Raw genomic sequence first — 21,277 nt, forward strand, 5'->3', positions numbered from 1 at the left:
AGAATGGTTTTTTATGATCGTATTTTCTTCATATGTATTGTTTAATATAAAATCATTAATTAAATATTTAATTATTTTTTATATTTATTAAATATGAAATAATGCAACAATTTGTATCTGGTGAAAAGATAATGGAGTTTTGCATAATTTCTAATGCTTTAAAAGAAGAAAAATGTTGTCTATAGCTTAATTACTTTGTTTTCTTACACAAAGAAACATCACATAATATAGTATTTAAGGATTAAAGTTTACTGCATTGCTGATCCGACATGTAAGTTTTCAAGATCATTAACAAAATATATTACACCAAAACTTTTTAATCTATGCTTGAGAAAATTTTTACACAAATTAAGTTTGGTTAAACGAAATTAATCACAAAGCAAGTGTGATACACATGTCATGTAATTGGTCATTTCCCCTGAACTGTACACCAAATCACTCGATAAGTTTTTTATACTTACCATATAATTGATTCAACTCCTACATCCTTTTCACTAATTATTCCTCAATTCTGGCCTTATATAGGGGGTATCAAATTGATCATTGTACCTACCAATATATATTTTTATATAATAAAAAAATGAATAAATTTGTATTAAGGTTTGCAGAGGATTGATTGTAGGATTGGTGGTCAGCATACCATATTTTATATCAATGATATAAATATAAAATTTATCATCACTTCAACCACTAATATTTATTATTATAACAATAAAAATTGTATAAATTAATTTGTCTTGCAAGTTTTGCTTCCGGCCCTAATTAATAGCGTAAATCAAATATATTTCTTATCGATTTAAATTTTTTAGTGATGTTATATCAAATTAAATTTTATTTAAAAAAATTATTAATTTACGAATTGTAATATCAATTCTATATATATAAAATATAATAATAATTGAGATGAGAAAGACAATAAAATATATTTTGTGAGAATATATATAAATAAATACATTTTGATTTTTATTATTATTTTAAAAATTGAAAATTAAAAATGAAGTGTTAGTTCCATGCCTTGGCATCAGCAGAACTTAAATGACCAGTGCTGCTTTCTTTTCCGCAAGGTCAAGCCGCCCTCCAGCATTTGACTGTATATAATTTAATTGATCACTAATCTGCTTTATAGAGGTAAAAAGTTGGGAATAATTATCTTTCCAGGATAAAGTGTACTCATCTCCCAAATGTAAAATAATCAATTCTCCTAAATTTTATTTAATTGATATATATCACTATACAAGGATTAAATGTATTTTGTTGTTCTCGTAATTTAGGTTATTTGACATTTTTATTTTTTAATTTTTTAAAGTAGTGTTTTGCTCTTATATCTTTTTAATTTTTGAAAATTATAATTTTTTTTTAACCGGAGTTCATCTCTAACGGCAGGACAGCTGAACTCTGGTGGAATAAAATCGCGAAATTTAAAAGATATAGGATTTTAATGCTATCTTATAAAGTTAAAGGATAAAAATACTTACAAAAATGAGCTAATAGGAACTGTAATCCCAGAAGGTCATGTTTCCGCGATAAGAATAAACTCCAGTAAGAAAAAAATATTGAAATTGTGAAATTAAAAAAATATAATACCAAAATGCTACCCTAAAAAAAATAAAAAAGTTGAATGACTTAAATTACAAACAAACATACATTTAAGTGTACTACAAAATTTTGTTTTTGCAGAAAATGAGTTAATTACACATATATATGCATCAATATAAATTAGCTTATAGACAATTTTACATAACATTAAGAAAATGTGCTGTAATTATAACGATATAACTTACATTTTTTATATTTATTGAATATTAATTTACTTAATATGATTTTCATGTGACATGTGTATCAATTTCGTGGAAATTCTTATGTAAAAAAAATTAAAATTATCATTAGTAATTATATTATATATATATTTATTGATGGCAATTCTAACTTTGCTTCTGGTTGCTTATGGATAACACACACTAGAAAAAAAATTATTATTGATTACAATATTAATAACTATAATTAAAAATAATGATAAATAATTATTATTATACATGGTTAAATAAGATCGATGCAGAAAAAACATACTAACTTTTTTCCATGAAAAATTATATATTTGCCACACTTGAGAGTGTAACAAATGTTTTGACCACCCTCGCCACATTACGGTCAATAACGGTCAATAAGTTAGGCTGTAGCCAATGACTATCTGTTATTAATTATTTATTATTTATCATAATAATTAATTATAATTAAATATTATAATATAGTTTAACTATTGGATGAGAGGTACGTGAGTGCTAAGTTGACCTCATGTGTATGGAGTCAATGTGTTTTCTCTGCATTCCATTTAATTAATGTTTTCTTTCTCTTGATAATTAAAAATTCCTTAGATTTGGTAGCTAAGGGTGTAATTTGATTAGGACAAATAACAATAAACAATTTGTTCACACATCCAGAAAACGACGTCTTCCAGCTCATACATTCATATTATGTTTGAACAGACTGATGAAAACACTTGTCATCCACTTCCAGAAACAAAAGTTCTTCAAGTCCTTAAGTGAGTGTAAAAAACAAATTCTTCAAGTCCTTAAGTGTAAAACTTTGAGCTCTGTCTCAAGTGTCCTCAAGTGAAAAGGACAAAGTCTTGAAGCCCTCAAGTGCAAACAACAAAGTTCTTGAAGCCCTTAAGTGAAAAGGACAGTTTCTCAAGAAAAGTTATAACGACAAAGTGTCGGAAGACAGCGAATCCCCGGAAAGAGCGCAACCTCCACACGGATTCTACTACTCGGGAAAACATACGTCTTCTTTTACTATATACTTTGCTATTATTACCTTTTTAAACTGCATCACTAACATTATTGTTATTAGGTTCATGCACCGCCACTCGCATAAATCTTCCTTCCTTTTTCTTTTCTTCCTTGCTTAATTGGTTAGTTCAATGAAGGAAAATTTTATTTCGAATTTCATTCCGTCAAATTTGAAGCAATTAGTTTATTTTGGTGTACAATTCGAAAAAAGTGACCAATTATATACATAACACGTATGTTATATTTGCTCTATAATTAATTTAATTCGATTAAACTTGATTTGGAAAAAAATTCTTTTAGTATGTAATGTTTTGGAAAAAAAATTGAATAGCTTTCAGATTATTCACCTTAAATTTTGTTATCGGGAGGCAAATCAAACAGTGGATCAACTATCAAAACTAGAAACCACGTCAACACATGATGAATCATAATTGTCCGAATAATTTGACGCCAAATTTGTAGATTTTATGTATCTAGTCTGTACATAAAGTCTCCCATCAGGCAGTATTATTAAAATTAGGGGCTAAATACAATTTACCCCTATGATATATAAAATGAGCAAATACTCTCCTGAATAAAAAAATAGTAAATTACCCCTCTATATTTCAACAAATAAAGCAAATTATCTCTCTATCAATGATTTAGATAGGGGGTAATTTACTTCTTTTTCCAAAACACATACAAAGAGTTTTTTACTCACTCTCATATGCCTCATTAACCCCACCATTTTGGAGGAAAAAGGCACATGATGCTGCAAAAAATTGAGGAAAAATTAGTATAAGTTAGAGCTTTCAACATCCCAATTTTATTTTCCCTTCATTTTCTTTTCCCACTTTGTTTTTTTTTTTTTTCATCTTTTGATCAACTTTGGCCACAAACTATAAGAACTTTATTTTTTTTACAAAAATAAAAATATTAGAAAATTTTTATTTTAATATATATAATAAATAGTTAATTATAATTATTTTTATTTCAGATAATTTTTAAGATCTATTTTACTATTTTTAAAATTAAAATATTATTTGATCTAAAATATATTAATATTTGAGCACAAACTATAAAAATTAAAATTTATTTTGAATAAAAGTATTAGATAAATTTTATTTTACTAAATAATAGATTTATTTAGATTATAGTTATTTACATTAGAGATAAATATTAGAAATAAAACTAAAATTTATTTCTTACTTTTTTCGATCATAGTTTATCAAAATACTAAAATTTATCGCTTACTTTTTCGGTCAAAAGTTTATTAAAATATTTTTAGAATAAATAATAATTTAATTTTAAAAATAATTAAAATATGCTAGAAATTTTCTAAAATAAATAATTGTAAATTATAAACTATTTTACTATTTATATTAAAATAAAATTTCTTTAATTTCTTATATTTTTAAAAGTAAGATTTTATTTCTTATAGTTTATGGTCAAAATTTATTAAAATATTTTCAAACAAAATAAAAGTTTAACTTAAAAAAATTAATAGTTGCTATGATTTATCTCGAATGTAAATAATTTTAATTTAAAAAGCAATTTTTTATTTAATAAAAAAATATATCTAATAATTTTACTCAAAAATAAATTTTAATTTTTATAAGTTGTGATCAAATATTAATATATTTTTAGACCAAATAAGAATTTAATTTCAAAAATAGTAAAAAGTATCTTAAAAATTATTTGAAATACAAATAATTATAATTTTAGAGCTATTTTATTATATATATTAAAATAAAATTTTCCAAACATTTTTATTTTTTTTAAAAAAAATTCTTATAATTTGCATCAAAGTTCGTCAAAATATTTCTTTTCATTTAACGATACCAAAAAAATACGTTCTTTTTATTATTTTGGTACCCTTAAACATAACCTTTAAAGTCAAGTCACGTGAGTGAATAGGAGGTGACGGCCGTTAACACCCACGTGCGAGGCACATGGCTTTTGCCGTTACTTAGGGGACCAAAAAGACGTATTTTTGTATTTTATGGTACCAAAAGCGACACTCGCCATAATTATAGTACCAAAAGAAAAAAAATAATGGGACCAAAAAAAGATTTGCCCTTTAAAAACTTATGCATTCCTATATTAATAGGTATTACAGATAATGTACAATAATTTCAGAAGCAAAATGATTATTAAAATTTTCAATTTGTCGGGTTGTTTTTTTTTTAAATAAAATTTATCAATTCTTATTTATTGAATAAATAGATGACAATAATATATCCAATATTTGTATCTAACAATAATAAATAACTATGAAAATTATATACTAATCATCAATATCAGATAAATATATCTAATCAATGACTATTATTAAAATAGATTAATGACACCTACCATTAAAGTAAAACAACATGCTCATACGTTGGTAGAGTTCGAATCCATAACCTTAAAGTCATGGGATCTCAATTAGAAGCAATCTATAAATTTAGAACGAAATTATTTATCATTGAATACATCAATTATAGATAGCTTTAGCGTTAACACAGGAGGGGTTAGATTAGGTTTGAATTTTTTTTTCATTTTTGTAGTTAGATAATTTTTCATATTAATATAATATTTTTTCTTAATTAGTCATATTTCATAATGTTTTATTACATTCCATCATTCATATTTATTTAAGTAATTAAATTCATAAATATAATTAATTAAAAATTTATTAAATTAATTTAATTATATATTAAAATATATAAATTTATTTATTTATTACAATTTATGAAGTATATGAATAAATTATAAAATATAAATAAATTATAAAATTATAAAATAGGAACGATTTTAGTGATGGTAAATAAATATTACGAATCTAAATAAATGATCGTTCTAATACCATTACTAAAACAGTTCTAAACGCGTGTTCCTAAACTGCATTGACCGTTCAAAATACTATTACTAAAATCGTTTCAAATAAGTGTTTCCAAAAGGTGGCTAATCATTCTTAATACCATTACTATTTCAGCTTTAAGTTTGTTCCATACTCAAAAAGCCCGTTCCCAATACTATTACTAAAATAATTTTATATACGTATTTTTAAATAAGACTGACTATTCCTAAAATCGTTCAAATTAAAAAATAATTCCTTTTGACAAATTCAATGTTAGGAATAATTTTCATAGAGTGTTACAGTTTCCATCACAAATAGGTATGATTTTGCCTAAATCATTTCTAATATTTTGTAATACCATTTGTAAGGACGGATTTTCAACCATTCAAAAAATCGATCCAAATAAGTTCAGTGTTCTGCAAACTGTCCAAAAATCAGAAATTTTTGGTGCTTAAAGAAAATTCAAGTAGGTCAATATTAAAGCCTCAAAGTACTGAGAAATTTACATGTAACTTCAATTCCAACATTATTTTTCCAACATTTCTATAATTAAATTATAAAGAAATATATAAATCTTGGAAATCAATAGATGAAATATATACACAAATAAATTTACAAAAAGTCATCTTCATAAAATAAAATATTGAGTTTTCCATAATTAATGATTTTTTTTTAAAAAAAATACACCATTATTTGTGAAGCAATCAATATACTATTACAATATTCATTATATATTTTTAAATTAGTCAATAATTTCAGATGGAATAAAGAAATAATATTAATATACTACAATAAAAATCGATAACCCAATCCTGGCTAGCTCATCAAATGATAACATGAAATCAAGCAACTTGAATTTCACTTTGAAATACCAATCAAGTTTATTTTTATTATCCATAACAACATTGACCCAAGAACATTTCGAAAATATTCCCACGGGAGAGTGCGTTCTAACACTTTTAATTTTTTTTATGGAATTTTAAAATAATTTTAACATTGAAAAACTTAACATATATAGTTTTAGATTTAACGACATTTGTAAAATAGTTTCAAAATTGAGAAAACTCAACATAATTAATTTTTTATTTTATAAAATTTTTGAAATGATTCAAAATTAAAAAAATTCGACACATTTAGTCTTATATATGTTTTACGTAATTTTTAAAATGATCGAAAAATTAAAAAAAACTCAACACATTTAGTCCAGTATTTTATAACTTTTCAAAATGGTCCCTAATGGATATGGCCCAAAAGATATTGACCCAAGAAAAAGCGCTAAGCCCAGATATAAGACTGCCAGCCCAAAAGAGGGACATCCTGTCCAAGTGGTCATGTCTAACCCAAGAAGAGGACTATTTTTAAGATTCATTCATTATCCAATAATACTTTTATTCACTTATATATTTACCTTTCTTATGTTTTCTTCCTTTTGCATTTCTCAAACTTCAAACTTTAGATATATCATTCTATGTGACTAAAAATTTAATGTAACTTAGTTTTTTAAATTATTTTTATTCAAATTGAATTTGCATCAATTCGAATTTATTGATGGACAATTTAATAAAAGTAATTAATCAATATTTATTAAACAACATTTATATATGATAATTCTTGGTATGGTTATATTTGATTAAGAATTTTCACAAAAATTGCACCAACCAATTAAAACAATTCAAAAATTAATGTTATACAATTTTCTGAAAAATATTTTAGAATATTCTGGAAATCTCTATCCACCATTTGATATAATTAATTTCTACCATTTATGTGTGCAAATGATACTATAAATAGATGTTAAATGTTTTTATTTGTGCTTAAGTTAGATGTTCGATGCAACTTCTTTTACCGAAGTCACTTAAGTTAGAGTTTTTTTTTTAAAAAAAATAAATAAATAAAATAAAAGCAATAAATTATTATTTTGAGTAAATTTATTTGACCTCCAACAAATTATAAAGTACCAATTCAATAGAAACAACATACTGAATTTTGTAATAAATACAATAGAATAAAGGGAGAGTTTCTTTCTGTTGTATGAATACTTTGGACATGTTGTTTGTAATATAAATAGTTATGGCATTACCAATCATTCTCCTTGAGGTCTCATAGTGAAATTTATAGTGAGAATAAAAAGAAGTAATATGAAAATTAGAGGCATGTTCGGGAATATGAAGAACATATTTAAGTCCAATGTTCTCTAAAATTCTTATTTTGCCTTTTCCAGCAGTACTTGATAAATTACCACATGAAATTTTAAACTTTTTTAACTATGGAACTAGGGCTGGCAACAAGTCGAGCTCGAGTGTGAACAATGTGAACAGTTATGAGATAAGTATTAGTTTGCTTACCTATTCTTGTTCGCTGTAGAAACCCAAATTTTGACATTCAAAATTGCATCATCTCTACAAGGGTGTCACTTTTGGCCCAGGTGCACGTTGGTGAGCTTGGGGTGCGGAGTCTAAACCTGCACAAGAAATATTTTTCTTTATCAATCGCGATGGCATTTACTCAAGAAGAGCTAGAAAAGATGGTCAAAGGACTCGAGGTGCCCACGTATGAAGAGAGCTGGCGAGTATTTAAGGTATTCGTTAAAAAGGAACTCTTCTTGTGCGGGTTGAGGATGCTGACGAGCATTATTGTGTTGAGTGTAAAATACTATATGCTTGTATAAATGCCTATGCATAGGCTGATCTTGATGAGTTTCTGTGTTTTATGCATTGGGGTTATGTTGTTGCGCCGTATGTGGAAATACAGTATTCCTTAATTATGGATGCTTGTGATTGTTTTGAAAACTAGCAATTGTGGGGTTTGGATAATTACTCTTGTCATTTTTGTAACCCTGTTTCGAGATTTGCTTTAAGATATTTGTTGGTGTTTGTTCTCCCACATTATCTGTAGATTTTCTTTATTGGTTCTTTCCCACCATGGATCTGATTGAATTTTAAGAATAGATGAGGGAGGGTAAGATAGACACATTAATAACAAGCAACTTAGATGATAAATACATGAAGCAATTTGTGGCAGTGAAAAGGCAATGTGTGTGAATGTAGATACTATATTTTTTTTAGTTATAGATGGATTGAACTATATATATTATTGATATATCAAATTATATTTTTTTATATGTGTTTGGCTTGTAGTTGGGAACGTATTTTCAATGAGAGAATACGTATAAATAGATATATATTCTTGCGTTAATTTCTGTTTGAAAGACTGAAAACTGAAAATGAAAACACAACCCTATTTCTTAACGTGCATGCAGCATAAAGGAAAAACACACAACATGAGGAACAGTTAAATTAAAGTGATTCAACTTGCAAATGTATAGCATAAGGTCGAGAAATAAAAATCACGAAAAAGGAAAAACATATAGATTTGCATACACTGAATTGGAAAGTTACACACACTGACAGATAAACAAAGCTAACACCGCCAATCTCATTCATCCAAGCTAATTGGGTCTTAATTGTTCTGAGCTAATCTTCTCACTAATTAATACAGCAGCACCAGAGAAAGCACGAAACCTAAGAGAACCTGCAGAACGCACATCCTCCCTGAACCACAGCGCCGCCCGTGTGCGGCGGCGGACTTGAGAGGGATCGGTTCTTTCTTGACTTTCTTACCAGTGGCGTCGACCTCCACCTTGGCCCCAACCCTTAGCCACCTCCGTTTGGAATACCAAAACCAGTACCTGAACGTGGGCTTTGCTACCAAATCCACCCTGAAAACCGCCCTGGAGCCATTCAACACCTTCCCGATGGCGTCGTCCCAAGGCAGATCGTGACTTTCCACCACGTCTCTGCGGTACGCCTTCTTTTCCTTTCCCTGGTAGAATCCAGGAACCCTGTAATTTGCTATGGTGAAGTTTCTATCAGGGCCATAATAGAAAGTCAGATTAATATCACTGTAACGGACGCTGTGGTCGTTCATCGTGTTTTCGAGTTCCAGGTCGAAGAAGAGGGTTGGGTTGATGACGCCGGCAGCCGCCGTGGCGTTGGAAGTATCAGAGAGGTCTAGGGCAGGCAGGTAAAGCTGTTGGAGATGGCATTTAGGCATATGAATGCGGAAAGTTAACATGAACCAGACTGTAACTGGTAAGGTGATAATTATGCAGATATATTTCCAAATGCAGTCTCCTATTCTTTCAGGTTCACAATCCTGTAGTGGTTCTAATAAGGAGGAAAATTCCTCAGCCATTTTGGTCTCTCGATCCAACGGTTGCTGAGAATCTGGTTGGAATATAGTTGGAGGGTTTCTACTGTCTGTGTGTATCTTTCTTATTTGGTTCTTGAATATGAGAGCATATATCTATATATATATAGAGGGGGAGAGAGAGAGAGAGAGAGAGAGAGAGAGAGAGAGAGAGAGAGCTTTCTTAATTGGTTCTTGAATATGAGATATAGAGGGGGAGAGAGAGAGAGAGAGCTAATGGGAAACTTGTATCTAGGAAGTTTGTAAATTAAGAAAGACTGGAAGTCAATGTTGTAGTACTCCTATTAAATGTTTTCTTTTTCATGTATTATAGTGTGAGGAATTGTTTTTAGTCATATTATATCAATATTTATTGTGAAGAATTAAATATATATCTCGATAAAAATAAAATTTTTCACAATTAATTTATGCTATTATGAGAAAATTCAAATTAGTCATAATTTTAGGAGTTCAATACAATTTATCCCCTGTGATATTATAAAAAAGCAATTTATGCCCTTAAAAAAAAGTAGCTATTTACCTTTTTAAATTTTTTGGAATGAAAGAATTTATCTCCTTTGTACGTAAATTATTTTATTTAAAAAAATACAATGAAGCAATTTGTTGAATTTTAAAATGTACGAGGAGGTAAATTCATAGAAAAATGCGTGCATTTTCCCCTAATTTTTAGTATATAATGTGATGAAACCTATTCTGTCACATTTAACACATTACATATGACAAGATTTAATTTGGTGACATAAAGACTTGTTTTTGTAGTGTGGCCTTTTGATAGTAAGAATTTGAATAATACTTTTGGTGACTTATCAAAGTAATTAAGGTTCGGATTATAAAAATACTATGCGCAAATGCTTAATTCCGTCTAAAGTTTTTGAGTTTAGTGCATTTTTGGTGCAGCATCAAAGTAAGTAAACACTGCACTTAATTAGAAAAATAGAATTGATGTCATGTTGAATGGTTATTTCAGCATTAACATTAACATCAAATGTCAATATCACATACGCATACGTTCACACACATACTTTATTGTTGAATTTAGGACAAATATATATGTCTATATATATATACACACACGAAAGTCAATAGATCAGTAGAAGCATCTATATATTCACATGTTTTATTCATATACTTGAAGTCTCAAACAATATTTTTTTAGTCCCAAAATCATAATGTATGTGATGATTTGTAGCTAAAAATGTGTGATTATGAGTTTTATGGAATTAAAAGCGGCGCTTGCCATAATTATGGTATAAAAAAAATTACCCTTATTTTATGAGATTAAAAAAATATTTTTCCTAAAAAATTTTAGAATTCTTAAAAAGAAAGAGATTAAAAGGGGTGTTTGCCGTTCGGTAAACAAATTGAAACAAAAAATTCAGTATGCACCGAAATCATACCAAAAAAAAAAAAAAAATGGTTCGATTGTGATTTTTAGTATCGGTTCACCCAATTATCTTACTTGATACCGAAATATTATTTTTATTTAATTTTTATATACATACTTTTTTATATGTTAATTAATTTTTATATTATTTTTTATTTTAATTATTTAAAATATAAAAAATAAAATAAACATAATTATTATTTTTAATTAACGAAAAATTCAATTTAATCGAACATCAAACCAAAATGGTAACTATCAAAACCAAATCAACTATATAATTCATCAACTTATTTCAAGTAATAATAGTTGATCGCTCCTACTAAAAAAAACCAAATCGACTATATACTTCAGTTCAACATTCAATATAGTATTTTAGCTAATGAATTCAACTCGATTTTACCTTATGAATGCATCCCTCATAATTTATTACACCAATTTACTAGAGAAATCATTAATTGTAACTAACAGTGATAGCAATTTCAATAAGGTGAAATTCAATTTTAGTTCTGTAACTTAGGAGGGGTGGTAATTTTGGTTTTACACGAATTAATTTTTGTAATTTAATCCTATAACTTAAAACATTTAACAATTTTCATCCTTTTTCAGCCAATTTGGTTGGAAAATTGTATATGACTTGCACATGACTCAATTAAATTGTAATTTTAATCCAGTAACTTAGGGGGCGTGGTATTTTTTGTCCTATAACTTGGAAGAGTTGGGATTTTTTGTCCTGCACGAATTTATTTATAGGACAAAATTAAAAGGAAATTGCAGTTTCCAGCCAAATTGATCGAAAAAAGACTAAAATTACTAATATTTTAAAATTATGGGATTAAAATACAAAAATCAATTTGTATAGGACTACACATGCCACCCCTAAATTATAGGATTAAAAGTACAATTTTCCCAATTCAATACTATAAAAAGTCTGCGTAATTTATGAACTGAAAGAAAGTTTATTCCCACAATAAACAAAGACTTTCAAGTCGGAAAAAAAAATGAAATGTTTAAAGTTATCCTTCGTAGTCTCTTAATTTATTTCTGAATGATCTATTGAAGATTTTGTTGTCTCTTAATTGGCTAAATGAACTCCAATCTTGGGGAGAACATTAATTTAATTAAGTTATTACAACCACCACATTCCCAAGGCATGTGAAATCAAGACCAAAGGGTTACTAGATAGTCCAAGACATGGCAAGAAGAGTATACCGTAACCACCGTACTTAAATAGCTAGATGAGTTCCCAACTACCCTATTTAAATTGAATTATAATTAAAGGTCATTTAGAAGTATATATATATATATATATATATATATGTGATCCACGTCTTTCTATTTCGGACCAGATCACATCTTTTTAGTCGAGTTCAAATTATAATATATTCATTTAAAGTGAAACAAATATCCACACGTTCAATAAAATTCGAACCCATGACCTTAAACTAATTCATTAAACTCGCTCTTCCAGTTTGAATTTCAATCCATGCACTTGTCTTACATGAAAATAAAGCAATCTCTATGGTTTATACTTCCAAGTCAAATATTATAGGGGGAAAAATGTATACATTGATTCTTATAGTCCCTTAATTTATTTCTTTGGCATGGAAAGTCTTTCATACTTATCATTCTTAATATATTTTGGAGATAATTACTCTTTCTACCTCTAAAGTTTGGTGTAATTACACATAAATTTTCTATGATTTAGAAAATTACATCTAGCACCCTTAAGGTTATCTTTCATCTAACAAATAAGTCATTTCATTAGTTAAAATAAACTGAATTTGTTGATATTAACAAAGAAAATTAGGGAAAAAAAAATCTATACTCACCCCTGATTGACTTAATACAGACTTATTGTAGGCTAAATAAATCTTTTTATGACCAGATTATCCCCATACGTTTTCACATGTTAATGCATATGAGGAGGTATATCTTCATCATTTTAAGGGTAGTTTAGATCAAAAAAAAATTATTTGACCTACAATAAACCAGTAATCAGTCAATTAAGGGTAAATATCAATTTTCATTCAATTTTTTTGTTAATATCAATAAATTCAGTGAATTATGACTTATGGAGAGACTTATTTGTTAAACGGAGGCAAACTTTAAGGATGCTATATGTAATTTCCCATACTATAGAGAGTTTACGTATAATTACACCAAACCTCAATGTGAAGTGTAATTATCCCTATTTTTTTAATTGTCTTTGAATAATAGAAACAATGTAATTCCTTTTATGAGTTGAATTTCGGGCGCAAAACCATGAAAGAAAAGAAAACAAAAAGTATATGAATTAATTAACCGTGAGCAACGGTATCATTAAAATTAAGGTTTAATGCAATTTATTTTCTGTAATATTATAAATGAGCAGATTATCCCCTTATAAAAAAAATGATCCCATGTGACGATTAAAATGAGAGAATTTACCCCCTGTCAAATTAATACAAGAGGATAAATTGCTGCATTTTAATAAAGGGGAATAAATTGCTGCATTTTAATAATGGGGAATAAATTGCTGTATTTTAAAAAATACAGAGAGGTAAATTACTTTTTTTTATTTTTATAAAATGATAATTTGCTCATTTACAATATCAGATAAAGTTACTCGTATTTTTCCCTTAAATTAATAATGTACAACTAAACCAATTCAAACATTTAAAACTCGAGTAAAAGCCATTGGTAGTCCTAGGTTACTCCACATGCAAGTTACCTACCGCATGCATCTTAAAATTTCACTTTAATTAGCTTGAAAATTAAGTTGAATATTCCATAATTATAAACAAAGACTTTGAAGTCAAAACTAAAAGGTAAAAAAAAGAAATGCTTTTTCGTCTCTTAATTTATTAATTTCTATAATGGTTGATTGATGAGTCTTTAATTAGTTTGCTCTTTCATTTCCAACTTTAATCAACACCTAGTTTGCATCTAACAACCCATGCTTTGTCGTGGTGGTATATGATTTAGGATTTCAGTTTCTGTCGTGGTGGTATACTTTTTTTTTTTTTTTTATGAAAGTGATAAATTATTATTTTTTTAATATGCCGATTACAATCATAAATTTCAATATTTAACAACTACCAATAATAATAATGATCATATACTCTTTATCATATCAAATAATATGATTAAATATAATGATTAAATAACTCGATTATAATAAATCATGTTAAATATCAATATCCAACAAATACAATTATAACAATCATTCTCTGATCAATAATATTATATAAATAAAATTATGAGATCTCAATTTCACCAATTGAACTACATCTCGTTAGCTTCAATTTAGTTGGAGACGCTATCGACGAATATATATAGTTTAGGCCCATGAAAAATGGGAAACTCATTGTGCTTGAATCGATGTATTATTAATCTATCCATCATCGTATCAGCAACCAGTGCGTGGATCCAATCAAGCGTTAGCATAAAATATCCCAACGATTTACATAAACAACGCAGTCATTTTATTCATGAAAGAAAAGCAAACTACAACAGGAAAAGGAACCGCGAAACTGGAGAAATTACATAACAAAAACAAACAATCAAAGCTCCCAACTTTTCATCTAAGTCTATTTGCTTTGTTGTTTTCCTTTAAACCTGCACTGCCGACGCCCACAATACCTCCCACCGTAAGCCTCTGCTTCTTGGCATACCAAAAATACTGCTTGGACTTAACCTTAGTAGCCAAATCCACCCGGAAAACGGCGGTCGACCCATTGGAAACTGCCGCAAAGGCGTCCCCCCATGGCACTCCACGAGTCGTGGTAACGTCTCTCTTGTGGGCTGTCTTCCTCATGCCTTGGTAGAATCCTGGCACCGTGTGTCGGGCTATCGGGATAAAGAGCGCGCTCCTGTCTCCACCGTAGTTGTAAGAGATGGTCAGGTTTACGTTATCGTAGCGAAGGCCATTGAAAGGCATTACGTTTTCGAGCTTAAGGTCGAAGAAGATAAAGGTGTTGGCTCTGGTGGTGCTGGAATTGGTATATGTGTTGAGGGCCGGAACAAATAAGTCAGTTATGTAGCATTTTGGCTTGTGGTTCTGAAAACTCAGGAAGAAGCAGATAAGGAGCACAAGGACGCCCAGCAGGCATTTGCAGGCGGCTTTTACCTCCTCGGAACTACTCATGCTTACACGGCTGGCCTGGAGGAGTCTAAGATGAAGAGATGGTGTGGATGCTGCTTTATGTCTACCTTCCGGGCACCATTATATAAAGGAAAACCTCAACCAACAGCACATCACAAGAAAGAAACAAAGTTAATTATAGTTGTTACAATCGAAATTTTAGTCCGACCCGTTCGATCAAATTCAGACCAATTTTTATGTGATTGGAATACAATTTAAGAAAAGTGACGAATTACAGAAAAAGTGTCACACACTTGCTTTGTGATTGATTTCATTCGTCCAAACTTAATTCGAGGAAAATTTTTTCTGTAATAAATCACTAATTTTAATTAAATAATAATTAACAAACATGTGTTATTATGAAAATAAATTTCACAAGTGACATAAGTCTATACATTCATGTGGTGAAAGCGATAAGAAAGTGTGAGGCCCTGGTTTCCTTGCTTGGTTTCATTCTCACTCTTTGTTATTTCAATTTTTAAAATAAGGGTCAAAGTAAAAATAGGTTTATTTATACATATTCTCATTAAAAATAGTTTATTATCATTCTTATCTCAATCACTATTTTTTTTATATATATTCAATTACCAATTTTTATGAATTAATAATATCTCTTTTCATAATACTTTGATATATACGACACCACTAACAATTCTATAATAACATAATTTAACAATTACGAAAAAAATTGATATTAAAATCAGCGTCGAGCTAATTAGTAATAAAACTGTCGTTTCTAATCTACAATTTTTAATATATATTTTTAAACAATCCGTTTTTACAATTTCAGACACGACGATGGGATATTTTCAAAAGATTTTAAAATTATTGCAATTTATTTATCAGGTCAAAATTCTTCTTAAATTAATTAAATAAATAGACGCAAAGAAATAAATTAAACATAAACCATCATAATGCCGTTTGCCTTTCGCATGTTTCTCCTCCTCATTCTTTTCCGTTTTCTTCTTCCCAAAGCGTATCAATTTCTACTTATAATTATTACTTTTAAACACTCCTAATTTTTATGTTTATTCACTTTTTCAAAAAAAATCGACCACTTTTAAAAAGTTATAAGTCTGCGTAACTTTTGAGTTAAAGACTATTTTGACATTTTCGTCTTTTAACTTTTTAGAATTTATATCAGTTTGATCCGACATTTTCTTAATTTTGCAATTTTAATTCTTTTCTTTGCCGTATTTTACTTTCATCGATGAGAAGGGTGAACTCCAACAAAAAATATTATTGATATTGCAAAAATAAAAATACAAAATCAAAATAATATATTAGAAAATTGAAGAGCAATAATACAAAATAATCTGAATTACAGAACTAAAATTGCATTTAAATCATTACTTTTCAACTTAAGCTTCCAAATAAACTAATAAAGTATTCCGCGAAATTTGGGCATTACAGTATTGCTCTAGTACTAAAATAGAGATAAGTCCACTTTTTTTACTTTTCTTTTTAAAAAATACAGATAAGTCAAACCTGCAAAGATCGATGGTCAATATTATATAGGAATTAGGGATAATTATAATCATGGTCAATATTATATAGGAATTAGGGATAATTATATCATGGTCCTCGTATATTGTGACTAATTCATTTTTAGTCTCTAGATCTATTAAAATTCTATTTTAATTTTTTAATTCTTAAAATGTTCATAGTTTTGACCCTTAAACCTAATTAATAATTACTTTGCCCTTTCAAAGAAAATATATATATAGTCTAACTATCTTTTTTTTTATGTTCATGATCAGGCTCAATATGCTTCCAAAAATAAAATTATGTCTGTATAAATTCGTACACCAAAAAAAAATAATATTCTACAATATTAATGACTATGGCTAAAAACAATGATAAATGACTACTATTAACTACGATTAATCAAAACTTATGTAAAAAATCAGTTTTTCCACCCGCTACAAGAAAACAGAAGATTAGTGACAAAAAATTCAAGTGACAATTTTAATATTGTTACTACCTATATATATTTAATGACAAGACTGTTTAATTTGTGATAATAAGAAATTTTATAATTTTAATAATTACTATTATTTTGTAAAAATTATTATTAACATGAATTAATGATAAAAATATGTCCACAATGTTGTCACTAAATACAATTAGTGATTCATGTATAGTGACGATTTAGTGATAACAAACAATAGTTGTTACTATCATATATTGTCGCTAAATTGTCACTATAAATATATCACTAATTGTATTTAGTGACAACTTTGTATATATTTTTTGTCACTAATAATTACATAGTGACAAGATAAAAGTTGTTGTCACTCAATATATTTTATTAATGATAACTTTAAAATTATCACTTGATAATTTGTCATTAATATCATACTTTCTTGTAGTGACCATTAAAAAATTATTTATCCCACTATGAAAAATGGTCAAAATATTTGCCACGATTAAGATCCATGGTAAAAATACTTGCCATGAGTAAAAGTCACCCTCACAAAAACCACGGCCAACAACCGTTGCATGGCTTGGTCAATAAATATTTGCTACAACTATTTGTTATTAACTATGATAATTAATCGTAGTTAAATGTTATAATTCTTCTAGAGATACCTTTCTTTGACTGCCTTATTCCCCGGGTCTTCCAAGTCCTCGATTTTACAGACTTTTTTCAAGTACACTATCCAGGAATACCGAGGATTTGGAATACTTGGGAATAAGACGGTCAAAAAAATGTATGAATTTATGAAGATTTAATTTCCTTTCTGAAAGCATGTTGGGATAAGGAAAAGATAGTTGGACTATATATATTTTTTATAAGGGCAAAATAGTCATTAATTAGGTCTAAGGACCAAAACTGTTAATATTTTGAAAATTAAAAGACTAAAAAAGAATTTCAATATATTTAGGAACTGAAAACGAATTAGGATGAAAATTTTCTTTTTTCCTTATGATCTTTAAGTAACCTTGAAAAGTTATTGGGTCTTTGAAAATGTATTTCTTGAGAATTTTGTAAACGTTAATTAAATATATTTCAATAGTGAATTAATGAAGATTTTAATGAATTAATTAATAGTAGATGAATAAGAAAACAATTATATTTATCTTAATTTATTATTACCTGTTGTGTAAATTATTTCTTTCGCAACAAACGCTTGACGTGAGGGGGAGGGATGGCTATATTTTTGGACGGCGAACTCCGGGCGAATATGAAGCGCATGGATACAAATTATGCGAAAGACAATTCCGAATCCACTTTGTCTACAAACAAGAAAGCTATAAGTAATGCAACTATGAATTTTATGGAGAGTTTGATCCTAGCTCAGGACGAACGCTGACGGCATGCTTAACACATGCAAGTCAGACGGGAAGTGGTGTTTTCAGTGGCGGACGTAAACAAAGAGACCAAATATATGTGTATTTTCACTTTTTTTTTGTTTGTTTCTACTTACTTATCATAGTTGAATTACATCTGTCGTCGTGATGAAAATTTCTGATCCTGAAATGGTTTCTGAAATGCTCCATGTGTCCGTTGACTAAATCATTAATTAGTAAATAATTTTTAGAATGTTTTTAAAATTTTATTTACCAATAGCATTAAAAACTATAAAGACCCAATGCTAACCAATAAATTACTATGAGGATTTATTTAAGTTAGATTGTGTATTCCCAATAACATAATCTCCCACCACGATATGATAAATTACAATGTGTTACCACTAATTATTGAACTAAACAAACAATTACGAATTTGCAAGTTCAATTGGCTAGATAATTATTTTTGGCAATGAACAATGGGCTCTATAATTCATAATAAGAGCACAAAGAATAATACAGATACTATTCATAATAAAAGCACAGAGAATAAGACAGATACTTATAATATGAATGAAAGTATAAAGTATAAATTAAATCTCATAATTCATTGAAATGGCATTAATTTGGATATATGTTTTTAGATATGGCATTAATTTGTTTGTTATCACAGTAGTTGAACTATTGAATTTTTTTCTTTTTTAAATTGATTTGTTGATTTGTAGTATTAATGTTATATGATTCTTTTATATGTAATAATTTAAATTTGTTTATACAGTGATTATTTAATATAGTTTTAAAGTCAGATCAAATAAGTAGTTCTGAATTTAATTTTCATTGCAATTCATTTATAAAAATAAAAAAAAATTACATATAAAATTTTATATCCTGCAACATTTCAAACTTTTTAAATGGATAGTCATTTAATCTTACATGATCCGTACGTGGATTAAATTATCAAATACTAAAATGTTTGGAAAAAATGAATTGCTGGCACACATACATATACTAAAGCTTACATTTTTCAAACCACAACCTCGTAGTGATGAGAATTGGATTTCGTAAACTATACTAAACCTTGTCGGTATAGATGTTAAAATTACAAACATGTATCAGTTCTTGAAAATAAAAAAATAAAAGAAAATCAAATAATTTTATGAAAATACTTGTTCTGAACAAATTGTTATCAAATTAATTGTTAATTACAAGTAGGTATGTGCATTTCGATTAATCAAACCGAATAAAAAATGATGGAGGGGTGCGCCGAACATGTTCTCCAAGCTGTGAATGCACATGCATATATTCAAGAATTATTTCTATTTTTTGTATTGAATAAAATTTTATTTATGTATAACGTTCGTACTGATGATCAGGATATAATAAATGATATCGTCAGGCCTCGTTTTAGTATTTAATATCTGTAATTAATGTTACTGGAGATGAGGACATAAAATAACATACTATTAAATTGGATTGTAAATAATAGAAATAATATTATTTAACAATGGACCCTTTTATAACTTTTATTTTTTTTGATATAGTCCTTTAAATTTGATACTAAGGATATATAGAGAAATTCTTTTATAACATAATCACTTGTCATCGAAGACGTTAGAGGGTATCATATAATTAAGTGTTGGGAAAATAAAAAAGAAAAAGAAAAAAAAAGGAAAGGGTATGGTGTGTAATTATATTAATTTTGAGAAGAGATTTTGTAATTAACCCTTTTATTGATGCTTTAGGTCATGCTGTTTGTTGTTTTCTTAAATTTGTTTCAATTATCCTAAATAGAAACAAACCCCTGTTTATGCGGTCTAGACAGCTTTATCATTTTCCTTCCAAGATCTATGAATTATTATTATTGTTTCTATTAATATTTTGTAACACTACTAGGAATGTAGCATTTAATTATGACTTACTTATAATAAATAGTCGCAATAAATAGTTATTGACCATGAATCAAGCAACGGTTATTAGACTGTGGTTTTTACGAGAATGGATAAAATATTTGTCATTGCTAAAATTCATGATAAATAATTTTAGCATGACTTTTAATCATGGAAAATATTTTTTTGCATTAATTTTATTTATTCATGATTAATAATATTTATTTACTATAATTTTTAGCAAAAGCCATTTATATTATAACTAATAGTAAAAAATTTCTAGTCAAAGCTAACAGCATAGATTTATTCATGGCTAAACATGTGAACAAAAATAGAGAACTAAAAATTCATTATTTCTAGATAGTAATACAATGATTAAGTTTGATATTATGGGTCAATGAAAATTAGTTTAATTGGCGAAATTGAGGCCCATAACATTAAAGATCATGAGTTTAAGACCAACCTTATATGTGGGTAGTTGTTTCTATTAAATAGTAGGCCTTGTCACTTTAATTGATGTTGGTTGTAACGGATTAGGGTATTGATTGTTGTAGTAATTTTTGTCAAATATTGATATTTAAAGGAAATTATTGTAATTAATTTATTTTGATAAATAATAATTGATCGTTTTATTTAAAAAAATAACTTTATAGATACAAAGTCCATCAAATTTTATGTGAATATATTATAATCTATTTTATGTGATCAAATACTCAAAAATAATAAGTTTAAGAAAAGATCATGTGAAGTGTGAACTATTTTGTCTTTTCT

The 21,277-nt window shown here is 27.8% G+C and overlaps 2 protein-coding genes across 2 annotated transcripts; both read right to left on the reverse strand.

The window, feature by feature from the left end:
- LOC105171794 (protein NDR1-like) lies at positions 9,100-9,804 on the reverse strand. Its single transcript, XM_011093024.1, has one exon. The coding sequence runs from the start codon at positions 9,802-9,804 to the stop codon at positions 9,100-9,102; it is 705 nt and encodes a 234-aa protein (XP_011091326.1).
- Positions 14,763-15,329, reverse strand: LOC105171795 (protein NDR1). The gene has a single exon (XM_011093025.1). It carries the CDS (start codon positions 15,327-15,329, stop codon positions 14,763-14,765), a length of 567 nt encoding a protein of 188 aa, XP_011091327.1.

This window comes from Sesamum indicum, linkage group LG10 (assembly GCF_000512975.1).
Source record: "Sesamum indicum cultivar Zhongzhi No. 13 linkage group LG10, S_indicum_v1.0, whole genome shotgun sequence".
Taxonomy (NCBI): domain Eukaryota; kingdom Viridiplantae; phylum Streptophyta; class Magnoliopsida; order Lamiales; family Pedaliaceae; genus Sesamum; species Sesamum indicum.

Excerpts from the sequence above, each read along its gene's own strand:
- LOC105171794 (XM_011093024.1), bottom strand. The coding sequence starts at position 9,804 with ATGGCTGAGGAATTTTCCTCCTTATTAGAACCACTACAGGATTGTGAA.
- LOC105171795 (XM_011093025.1), bottom strand. The coding sequence starts at position 15,329 with ATGAGTAGTTCCGAGGAGGTAAAAGCCGCCTGCAAATGCCTGCTGGGC.